General features: G+C 34.0%; 1 protein-coding gene across 2 annotated transcripts; it reads left to right on the forward strand.

The window, feature by feature from the left end:
* Window positions 1-761: 761 nt before the first annotated feature.
* LOC113872139 (importin beta-like SAD2) lies at window positions 762-12,068 on the forward strand. Of its 2 annotated transcripts, none has more exons than XM_027509446.1 (19): window positions 762-1,373; window positions 1,450-1,612; window positions 1,723-1,907; window positions 2,014-2,187; window positions 2,866-3,011; window positions 3,113-3,236; window positions 3,310-3,490; window positions 4,731-4,890; window positions 4,982-5,023; window positions 5,109-5,227; window positions 5,336-5,534; window positions 6,028-6,159; window positions 6,622-6,725; window positions 6,858-7,037; window positions 9,104-9,243; window positions 9,368-9,507; window positions 9,644-9,813; window positions 11,136-11,262; window positions 11,357-12,068. In XM_027509446.1, the coding sequence occupies exons 1-19, from the start codon at window positions 901-903 to the stop codon at window positions 11,512-11,514; spliced, it is 3,117 nt and encodes a 1,038-aa protein (XP_027365247.1). In that variant the 5' UTR covers window positions 762-900; the 3' UTR covers window positions 11,515-12,068. The 2 variants fall into 2 exon arrangements, with proteins under 2 accessions (XP_027365247.1, XP_027365249.1); XM_027509448.1 differs by having other exon boundaries at window positions 856-1,373; window positions 9,647-9,813; window positions 11,357-12,027.
* Window positions 12,069-12,146: the final 78 nt, after the last annotated feature.

The raw sequence follows: 12,146 nt of genomic DNA on the forward strand, positions 1-12,146 counted from the left end.
AAACTTAAAATTTAAATCTGAAACCTCCACTTACCTCTTTTAAGCGGGATAAGTACAAATCTTTTTAAATGAGGTGGAATTTAAATAAAGTTGCTTGTAATAAGTGTTCATCAAACTTTACAACTTTCCTAACTAGGCATCATTCTTCATTTTTGTATTTTTTATTTAATTTTATCTCTTTAATATGGTCTTATTTAGTATAAAAAATTTACTATTAATAATAAATATATTATTCTTTATAATTTGTAAATTTTTGAAATTTCAAAATAGGCATGTAATAATTTTTTTCCAAATTTTGAATTTAAGAATTTTTATTCAATGCACATAAAACTTAATAATTAATAAAAAGCAGGATTTCTAATTTGCGCTCAATAACACATATCAAGAAGCTTTAAATACACCTTATTAAATACTTTAAACTTTTATAAACAGATAAATATTAAATATTTGTTTCTAATTACGAAATAATACATATCCTATTTTTGATGCAAACTTAGTATTTTCAAATATATTTAGAAATGTTGTATTTTTAACGATTTATCATAAATTTTTTAAAAAACTAAAAATATGTCACAGCACTTAAGAAATGAGTTTCAGAAAAAAAAAATGACGTATTGAAAATGGTTTGAAAAATGAAAAAAAAAGTCCATCGAAATTTGAATTGAAAATGAAAATAGTTAAAACGAAGTGAAAGGCTAAAGAAGAGGAAAGGCATAAACCCTGTGATGTAAAAATAAAAATAGCAGTGGGGTGGCAAAGGAATAGGAGAACTAGTGTGAGTTGTTTGTTTCTAAAATCTAAACCCTAGAGAGAGAGAGAGAGAGAGAGAGAGAGAGAGAGAGAGAGAGGGTGAGAGTGTTACTGTGTTTGTGCATAGCAGAAGAGAAGAGCAGAGAAGAGATGGATCTGGGCGTTGTGCTGCAAGCTGCTCTGAGTCCCAACCCGCAAGAGAGGAAGGCGGCGGAGCAGAGGTTGGATGAGCTGCAGCAATCCCCACAGCATCCGGTGAACCTCTTCCAAATCATCGTTGACAACAACGTTGACATCTCACTCCGCCAAGCCGCTTCCATTCATTTCAAAAACTTCATTGCTAAGAATTGGTCTCCCATTAACGATATCAACAACAACAACAACAACATCAATATCAACATCGTCACTGTCGACAAAGACCTTCTCAGGAATCACATTCTCCTTTTTCTCGCTCAGCTCCCTCCTCTCCTGCGAGTTCAGATTGGCGAATGCCTCAAAACAATCATTCACAATGACTATCCCGATCAGTGTCCTCATCTCCTCCATTGGATCAAGCACAATTTACAAGACCAACAAGTCTACGCCGCCTTGTTTGTGCTTCGGATTCTTTCTAGAAAATACGAGTAAGTTCTCTTTCACCCTTCTAAAATCTATTCTCTACAACATACAAACGCGTCACCACTGTCTCTTGCTTCCCAGGTTCAAGTCAGACGAGGAGAGGACCCCCGTTTATCACATTGTTGATGAGACGTTCCCTCACCTTCTCAATATTTTTAACGGTCTTCTCCAAATTGCTAATCCATCAATTGAAGTAGCCGAGTTGATCAAGCTTATCTGTAAAATATTCTGGTCTTCCATTTATGTGCGTCCTCTTTTCTCTCCCTTCGTCACGTGTCCTCCGTTTCTTGTTTTCAGTTGTCTCACTTACCACTTCAGTTCTCAAAACTGACATGTGCAACTGTGTGTATTCAGTTGGAGATCCCGAAGCTTTTGTTTGATCAAAATGTATTCAATGCTTGGATGCTTCTGTTTTTGAATGTGTTGGAGAGGCCTGTTCCCTTGGAGGGTCAGCCTGCTGATCCCGAGGTTCGAAAATCGTGGGGTTGGTGGAAGGTTAAAAAATGGACGGTTCACATTCTCAATAGGCTCTACACTCGGTATGTATGAGCTGAAGATTTCTCTGTTTAACAGTTATGAAGTTTTTTTGTTGAGTGATTGATTAATTTCTCTATTTCTCTCCGTGATTATACTATATTGTCACAGTTTCGGTGATTTGAAGATGCAAAACCTCGAAAACAAAGCCTTTGCTCAAATGTTTCAGAAACATTATGCTGGGAAGATCTTGGACTGCCACTTAAATCTGTTGAATGTCATTCGGGTTGGTGGCTATTTACCTGACAGAGTCATCAACCTGGTTCTTCAATATCTAAGCAACAGGTGAGTATTCTTATTTATGAAGGAATATATTTATTCACACGAGGCAATCTTGTCTCTTAAGCTTGCAGGTTTAGTTTATGAGTTTCTAATTGTTATGTCCTTAATTAATTCTCTTATCTTTTGATAGCAGCTACACCATATTTGCCAATCATTGTTAGAAGAGAAATACTAATCTGATCATTTTTCTTGTTTTACCCTTATTAATGTTCTGTCCAATGGTCATTATTCTGTATGATGATACTTCATTTGAAAGCCAAAAGCAAGCATTACTGGGCTTTAGTATGTAAGGATAGTTGAGCGAAGCTTCCTTACTAAATATGAAACACTTAATATGTCAATCCAAGCCCAATAACAGCCCGAGCCTAGTCTTCCAAAATAAAATCCTAGGACTCAAAATATATAACCAAAAAAGTATCAACTTACTAATGCTAGTAGACCTAAATTAATTGTCACTTGGAAAAACCTGATTCTGTATATTATCAAGGGCTCATGGGCCATGGCCATATTGTTCCATTTCCAAATTTCCAATCACCCTGGACAACTTTCTGTTGTATGGAGAATTGGAGCAAATTTAAATTGAGAATATTAGTATCTCTGTTTAATGCTGTTATTTGCCAATGCTGAGATTTTGGAAATTAATTATTTTTTCTCTGAACTTCTTTTTTTAAACATATGCAGTATTTCAAAGAATAGCATGTATGCTGCACTGCAACCTCGGCTTGATGTTCTTCTTTTTGAAATAGTTTTCCCTCTTATGTGCTTTAATGATAATGACCAAAAACTTTGGGATGAAGATCCACACGAATACATAAGGAAAGGCTATGGTAAGTCTTATTGTTGTGTAAACAATAAACATGGACCCTGAAGTTCAAGGCATTTCATTGGTATGTGCTTATAGGCTATAGCTTTTAATTCTTTATCACAGACATTATTGAAGACTTGTATAGTCCTAAAACTGCCTCCATGGATTTTGTGAGTGAGTTGGTTCGAAAACGTGGGAAAGATAATCTTCCCAAGTTTATTCAATTCATAGTTGAAATTTTCAAAAGGTAAATATCTCACTTTCTGTTAGAATAGATGATTTATGGATCAGGTGCTCTATTTAGGTTTTTGCTTTGCTAGGTATGATGAAGCACCTGCAGAATACAAGCCCTATAGACAGAAAGATGGTGCGCTTCTTGCTATTGGGACACTTTGTGACAAATTAAAGCAAACTGAGCCTTACAAATCTGAACTTGAGCGTATGCTAGTGCAACATGTCTTTCCTGAGTTTGGCAGTCCTGTTGGCCACCTTAGAGCAAAGGTACTGTCTCCTTCATATTCATAGTTTACATTTGCATCTTTTCACATGCAGGCCAGATTCACTTATCTTTCTTTTTCTCCTTCTTCTGGGGTGTAAAAAGACTTTTAAAATAGACATAGTTTGAATAATTGCATCGGTTGGACAACACCCATATTTGGTAGTGTTTTAATTGTAAAAAGATCTGCAAAAATTTGGAGTGGTAAGACATTTCTTCATGAACATAGTTAAATTTTTTCAGTGTGCATGGTCTAATGCACATTTCTCTTGGAAGAAAAGAGTGGAATGGAGTAGGCTTTTAATTCAAGAACGGAACAAAAAGGATTGAGAAGTTATTATCTTTTCATTGTTTTATTTTGTGTAAAAAACAAGGAAAGGGTTGGGTTATATAATTTTATAAATTCAAAATATACTGTTTTAGATAAAGATAATGCATATGACATTTATTGGCTGGAAAGTATGCGTTTATATGTGGGCGTGTATCCAATCATTAATTCTTGTAAAGATAATCATGAAAATCATGTATACAAAATTTTATACAATTTAGAAATTTATAAATTTGTAACCTAATAGTAACTATTCACTTATATTTTAAATAATATATGTATATAAGACGATAAGATATAGTGGGGCAACAAAGTATCAATTAATATTTAAATAGTGGAAAATTTTGTAAACTTGATCTATTATGAACTGTTGAATTTGGGTTTTAAGCTTAATTCAACTCCAAAAGCTAGCTTGCAAGGTGAGGATTACTTTAACTTTTCTAAGCTCTTATTTAGCTATATTTATAGTTGATGTGGGGACTTCAACAAGAACATTAAATTGAACTGTTGGATTGATAAAATTCAGTTTTGATAAAAGGTTATTTCATTCTCTTTCATTTCTCTTTCCCCCTGTATACCTAAAATCCCGTAATCTCAACACACACACTATTTGTCCTATTGTTACTTTCCTTGCAATCCTCCCATAGCTATGGGTTTTGCCAAAGCTTTACCTCCATTGAAGTAGAACTAATCCTCTTCTCTTTGTTTCCCTATCATATTAATATGCATTGAATCCAGGAAATGATGCTATACTTTCTAAATTGCTTTCCTCTATAAGCAAATAAAAGACACCAATGTTGCAATTTAATATTTTAATTTGACTTGGTGTAAATTTATTAAATTCAGACATTGATTATGAAAATTTCATTCACTATTCTTGAGAATTTGCGCTATCCCAATTTTCTTGTGAAAAATAGGCAGCATGGGTTGCAGGACAATATGCCCATATTAGCTTCTCAGATCAGAACAATTTCCGAAAGGCATTGCAATGTGTTGTATGTGGAATGCATGATCCTGAACTTCCTGTCCGCATTGATTCTGTTTTTGCATTGCGTTCTTTTGTTGAAGCTTGCAAAGGTGGTTAATAACCTTTGTTTCTATTTTGATTTGAATAATTTTTCTGAACTTTAATGCTGGTTATGCTTAGTTTGTTTCTGTGTTTATGCAGATTTGAACGAAATTCGACCCATTCTACCTCAACTCCTTGATGGTACGTGAATGTGAAAAAAATTGTTTGTACATTACATTTCTTATTCGGCTTGGCAAAAGAGTATAACTAACAAAAATATATTCAGAGTTTTTCAAACTTATGAATGAAGTTGAGAATGAGGACCTTGTATTTACTTTGGAGACTATTGTGGACAAGTTTGGGGAAGAAATGGCACCTTATGCACTTGGGCTGTGCCAAAATTTGGTAATACATATTTTTAAAACATTTGTATCTGCCAATAAAGTTGTGCTTTCTTTAGAGAGCTAGTATTTTTCTGTATAATAACATTGCAATTTTCTTTCTTAACACCAGGCAGCTGCATTTTGGAGGTGTATGAACACTGCTGAAGTTGATGATGAAGCCGATGATCCGGGTGCTCTGGCTGCTGTTGGTTGTCTGCGTGCTATTAGCACAATACTTGAATCAGTGAGCAGTCTTCCTCAACTTTTTGTTCAAATTGAGCCAACTTTGCTTCCCATAATGCGTAGAATGTTAACAACCGATGGTCAAGGTATTTTACCCTATGTCATGTTTATCTAGATGGATTTGAGACTATTGTTAATATCACCTCTTGTTTGCATTGTCATCGTGTGTGATGTTTTCCAATCTACTTTGTGGTTTGGATCACTCTGTTACTCACTTAACCCATTCTATAATTGTATGCATGAGAGTATTTTAGATGGAGTCCTCTAGATTTGAAGAATATATCCGGTGATCATTATCATCCCATGCTCTTGATAGTTTATCGTAAGCAGTTTTTTGGACAGCTGTTAACTGTGTAGCTTTAATATGGAATAGTATGCTTCAGTTTGTGTCAAAATAATGCAATGGTGATAACAGCTTTAGTTGGTTTGGTTTGCACCTTCCACTTGGATTTTCTAATGGGTGTGCTTTCTGTGTGTTGTTGTTAGTTGGATAGTGTTAGGAAGACCGGTTCTGAAGTTTTAGTTTCACTTACATCCAGTTGTGTATTTATTTCCATTATCTCCTGGGCATGCCTGCAGAGGTTTTTGAAGAAATTTTGGAGATTGTATCATACATGACTTTTTTCTCTCCAACAATATCATTGGACATGTGGAGTCTTTGGCCATTGATGATGGAAGCACTAGCAGATTGGGCAATTGATTTCTTTCCAAGTATGGTTCTCAACTACATTTTGGATAAAATTCATCTAAATTTTTCTATGCTCTACAAAAGTTTAGTCTAGCTCATAGTTTAGATCATCTCTTGATCTACCTTATTTTACAAGTTAATATAAAGCTAGAAATGTGTTGGTATCTTCCAGTGAGCCTCTTTTTGGCTTTTTCCTTTGTGCATTTCTTGGTCGGTTATGTAATAAAATGGGTTCTATGTGTGGAGCTGATGAGCATACTATTCAAAGACAGTGAATGTCTTTAGTTTCAATTATATACCTTGTTTGTTTTTTGCAGATATGGCACCCCAACATTTAAATTGATATACATATTCTGCATATAATTATGCATTTAATTTTATACGGTGTTGTGTGATCCATTATTCATGTAGCTGACTTCACCTAGTAAGATAAGACTTGATTGTTGTTGTTGTCTATGTATTTGTTTTGCTACTTTCTTCTGCAGATATTCTGGTTCCTTTGGACAATTATATTTCAAGGGGAACTGCCCATTTTCTTACTTGCAAAGAACCTGACTACCAACAGAGTCTATGGAATATGATTTCATCTGTAAGTTATATTTGGATTATTAGAATTAGTTCAGCTACCACCTTTTAGTTGTGGTGTCTGGGACTGAAAATATTGTGTTATTGTTATTTCTATCTTTTTGCTGATGTCTTTGATCTGGACATCACATTGAAGGTTATGGCAGACAAAAATATGGAGGACAGTGATATTGAGCCAGCTCCAAAGCTCATTGAAGTTGTCTTTCTGAACTGCAAAGGGCAGGTGGATCACTGGGTTGAGCCATATCTCAGAATTACTGTTGAACGCTTGCATCGAACTGAAAAATCATATTTGAAATGTCTTCTCATGCAAGTGGTAAGGGTTATTTATTAGAATCCATGTTGACATGCCAGGATGAGATAATTGGCTTCTGTTGCTTTGTTAGTTATAATGTTTTGACATATTCAGCAGTTGGGTTTCTGTGCTCCATTCGTAGTTGTCAATCCTGAGTAGTGACATGGAGTGGCTGCCCCGACACTTCTTTAGTGAGATGACTGCTATTCTAAAGTTTACTATGCAAATTAGACAGTTTATATCACACACATAAATGTTTAAAAATTACCCAAAATTAAATAATTCATAATTAATAAACAAAAGGCATAATTTTTAAGCTAAAGGCAAGTGAATAACAACAAAAGTCAAGGAACATGGAACGAAAAAAGTATAGCAAGACACAGCAACTTTAGGCTACCTATCTGAATGCAATAGTGAAAATTTTGAGAAAAAAGAAAACTGAGACATGGTAAAAGAAATAAAATAGAACAGAGATCTCTGTCAGATGTGAACAGCACAGAGACCTCAGAATCTGGTGCCAGAATGCCATGGGTTGGAAGAAAAGGCACCTCAGAGCTTTGGGTCAGATGGCTAGGATCAAATATAGGAGGTGCCTGTCAGAGCACTGTGTGACTGTTTGATAGGTTTTCATACTCTATAATGAAAAGAAGGGGGAGACATTTCAAAATTATTCCCTAGGGATGGACAACTAACAATCGGGGGCAAAGGTCTTAACTCCTACACCAGTTGTGGTGGTGACTGGTGACGGCAACAAATTTGTTTTATTTGGGGCATGAAAGTGTAAGGTAGTCAGAATCAAGATTCTACTTAGAATTTCATAGGGATGTAAATATTATAAATCGTGGGATTGTAACATGGATGTAAGATCCTACAGAATTCAAATATGTGCATATAAATTTATATATATATATATATACACGTTTAAAATAGAATACAAAATAAGTAAAAAATATATATTAGAAATTTGTATACAACTTCTAAGTCACTAAATAACAACTTAAGCTAGAATAGGAACCATTACAAGTACAAAACAGCAAGTTTTGACGTGATGAAACAGAAAGAGAATCTGGGTCAAACAGGACTGAGAACACTAAAACTGAAAAAACAGAAGATGGAAGCTTCTCCTTTACTTTCCAAAACCCAGTGAACCAACACCCAGAAACAGAAGAACCATAATGCCTCTGAACTGGCCTTCTGATGCTGCAGTAGAACTGAATCAGAAAAAACAACGCTGTTGCAGTGAAGGAGATTGGTGATGCCAGAACAAATGGACAATGTGGGCATAGAAGAGGTATGAGTCGTATGACAGAGTTGTTTTGTTGAAAGGGAAGAGCCAACAGTGTCATTTAGGGTTGAGACTAGAGAGGAAAAATATTGTGTTTCATTCAATTGGGTATCATGTTAAAACCAAAAACCTGTTTTTGGCCCTGTTTGATGGATTGCGCAATGACACTGTTTTTACATGTAAATGTGGGAACCCTACACAATCTCACCAGATTGCAATTGAGAGCATGTTCAGGGTCATACAGACTGCAAAAAATAGTAGAATTGTGTGATCTTACGAGAATTGTGATTTTCACTATGAGATGCTCCATGAAAACATGATCCAACAACTTTCCTGTAGCAGCCTCCAGCCATGACGCAGTGGGGGTAGCATGCACTGTTAATAACTCTGGGTCATTTTATACTTCTGTTCATTTCAAAACCCTTGTCTTCTGGAGCTTTATTGAAACTTCACAGAATTACCCTTGCCTTCTGGAGTTTATTGACCTTCCAATCTTTAACTTTCATGAAGTGCTTGATTTATAAAAAGTGGAATGTGTATAATTTGTACAGTAGTTGTCTGTGCTTGCCTTGTTCTCCTCATCCACAATTGTGCTTCCTTTAGTGAATAATTTACTATGTTAAATTTATGAAGAATAAATACAATGCAAGGGATTATTTGTTTAATGTGATTAATTCTTTTTCTGATTTATTACTATAAGAATAACTTAGTTTGTCTATTTTGTTTTTTTCCAACCTTCTCAAAGATGGCAGAGAAAGATATCATAATTAAACTTCCTTCTAAGAAGAAATAATTTTTGCAGATTGCAGATGGTCTATACTACAATGCAGCACTGACTCTAAGCATATTGCATAAGTTAGGCGTTGCATCAGAAATCTTCAATCTTTGGTTTCATATGTTGCAAGAAGTCAAAAAGAGTGGTGTGCGTGCTAATTTTAAAAGGTCCATTTTTCCTGCATCTTCACTATCATCTCTCTTGCTTTGCTTTCTTTTTTATGCTTTAATATAAAATAAGATGTGTGACAATTTCAAGGTCTAATGCAACCTTATGATAATCTTTATGCAGGGAACATGACAAAAAAGTTTGTTGCCTTGGTTTAACATCATTGCTTGCACTTCCAGCTGATCAATTGCCAGGAGAGGCATTAGGCCAGGTGTTCCGAGCCACTCTTAATCTTCTGGTTGCATACAAGGATCAAGTTGCAGGTCTATATGTCATATTTTCTCTGTAACTGAGATATTGCAGACATGCAATTATATGTTCATTGGGTGTAGAGTGACAATTTGCTTTAATAAAAGATTTATGATTGTCTAATTCTCAGCTTGTGTTTTTTCTGTGCAGAAGCTGCAAAAGAGGAAGAAGCTGAAGAAGATGATGATGATATGGATGGCTTTCAAACTGATGATGAAGATGAAGATGGCAATGGTTCTGACAAGGAAATGGGAGTTGATGCTGAGGATGGGGATGAACATGAAGCTCACAGTGGTAAACTTAGAAAGTTGGCTGAACAGGTTTGTGGATATGAAAACCTACAAAACACTTGTTTCCCATATTAATTTAACATAGGATATGGAGTTCATTAGTTTACTTGCAATAAAGGAATTTGTGGTTTACATGCTTACGAGCTTTAATATAGGAAACTCCAGTAGTTCACAATTTGCTAAGTTAATTATCTTGCTCTTGAAGTTTTATTCGATTCTGAAAACTTGATTACAACATTATTGTTTGAAAAATGAACTAGTTATTGAACCAAAAAATGGGAGGAGTTCACATTCAATAGGTAAGAAATTTAAGTTTAGATATTATCATGTGTAGGCAACAAAATTAGACATAGAATGCAAAATATTTTGTAACTTTTCATAATGTGAAATGTAAAATATATTAATTTTTAATCACATCTAGTGTTTCTATTTTTATCAATTTAGTTTTGTTAACATATTGATTAGTTTTAAAATAGATATTTTTCAGTAATTTGATATAAGTATATGTTTAGTTTTGCTTATTCTTATTAGCTTATTTTTTGCAGCTTTATGAGAGAACTTTTGAGAAACAAGTGATTTTATTTTATTTTTCTGAAGAAAAAGCTAATCCTAGCACAGATATATCTGAATTCAAGTATGATTTATAAATAAATATTGAGTTAAGTGAATTGTATACGATTTCTTTTATTAGTAATTAATATTCTATTTTATTAGATAGGAATAAATTAGATAGATATGACTATTAAAATTGGGAGGAAATAATTGAAATAAATAATTTGAGTCAAGATACAACATTTTTATTGATATATGTGTATAAATTTAAAAGTTTGATTCAGTTCTAGATTGAATAAGATTACATATATAATTTTAAAATTCAATTTATCTAATAAAAGAAAGATAACTTCGATTTGATAATATGGTGTATCAAGTTTCAATATTTAAAATCCAAAAATCATATTTAAATTGAAATTAAATTTAAGTAATAGTGTTTAGAAGGAGTAAAATTTATAATAAAAAATAAATACTCATGTATGAAAAGCCATGTGGGTAATAAAGAAAGGAGTGATTCGGAGAAACATTTTCGTTCACAAGTGAGAACTTGTTTTAATAAGGATGGATAACTTTAACTGATATGTCAGCGTCATTCTACAGCTGATTATTCACAGTACCCATGCAATTTGGGGGTTGAACTGCTGGTCTATCCCATCCCATGTTTTCGATTGTTTTTGAAAAAAATTATATAATTATATCTTCAGAATTATACATTTATCATTTATTTATTTGTTTTATTTATATATTTTATATCATTTTTAAATCTTAAATTGTTATTCTTCTTTTATAATGTCCTACAGGCAAAATCCTTCAGGCCCAACGATGAGTATGACGACGACTCTGACGATGACTTTAGTGATGATGAAGAGTTGCAGTCCCCAATTGATGAGGTGGATCCATTTATTTTCTTTGTAGATACGATGAAAGGTAATCTCCTACTGTCCTTTGAAACAAGTTAGAATTATTTTTATTATTATTATTGTTTTGACATTCCTGTCTTTCAATATAAATTTGCCTGTAGTTATACAAGCAGATTCATTGAAGTTTCAGAACCTCACTCAGACACTTGAGTTTTCTTATCAAGCTATTGCGAATGGTGTTGCCCAGCATGCTGAACTAAGAAGAAGAGAGATTGAAAATGAAAAATTAGAGAAGTCATCAGCTGTCACAGATTCTTGAGATTTTTACATGTACATTCTTGTTTCTTTTTTTATTTTATTTTATATTCTTAATTACTTGCTTTTATCCCTTACTGACAAGGGGGTATTTGAGGCATTTGTTGGTCCTGGTTAGTCTTGTTATGATCTTCGAAGAGTTTGCCGTTTTAAATTACCGAGTTAGTGTGCGGTCAAGTTCCCGTTGATTTCAGAGGATGTGGATTGAGAACAGTGGAGTTTGTTGTTTTAGGTTATCCTTTGGATGAGGGTGGCCATTTTTGCGATAATTTGAGGGCCTCTTAGGTACCCATGTTACCAATGGGTTTGGTTTGTTTCCAATACGTGAAATCTGTCTATTGTTTATTTAGCAACGGTGGTAGTTTCTCTTCGTCACGTAGACGGGTAAACTAGGGCCACCATACTTGCTTTTGGTAATTTTTGGATGAGGATAGATGCCTATTCTTTGTAATTTTCTTAATCTGATTTTTGTTCCAATTTTTGTGGCTTAAGAATATGCGAACGAAATGATCAATTTCTAAGTTTCTTCGATATTTATTTATGTAAATGGTAGAATATAAGTTACTCTGTGAAGCTTAACTGAGTTTGTATACTTCTGTGTATTAACACACGTTATTATTTATCGCACAAAATTAT

The sequence above is a fragment of the Abrus precatorius genome, unplaced genomic scaffold (genome assembly GCF_003935025.1).
Source record: "Abrus precatorius isolate BTA unplaced genomic scaffold, Abrus_2018 Scaffold7, whole genome shotgun sequence".
Lineage (NCBI taxonomy): Eukaryota > Viridiplantae > Streptophyta > Magnoliopsida > Fabales > Fabaceae > Abrus > Abrus precatorius.

Bases quoted from the DNA above. Each gene is read 5' to 3' on its own strand.
- LOC113872139 (XM_027509446.1), top strand. From the start codon at position 901: ATGGATCTGGGCGTTGTGCTGCAAGCTGCTCTGAGTCCCAACCCGCAA. The intron at 5,024-5,108 runs GTACGTGAATGT...AAATATATTCAG, and splicing joins TCTACCTCAACTCCTTGATG to AGTTTTTCAAACTTATGAAT. The intron at 6,726-6,857 runs GTAAGTTATATT...ATCACATTGAAG, and splicing joins TATGGAATATGATTTCATCT to GTTATGGCAGACAAAAATAT.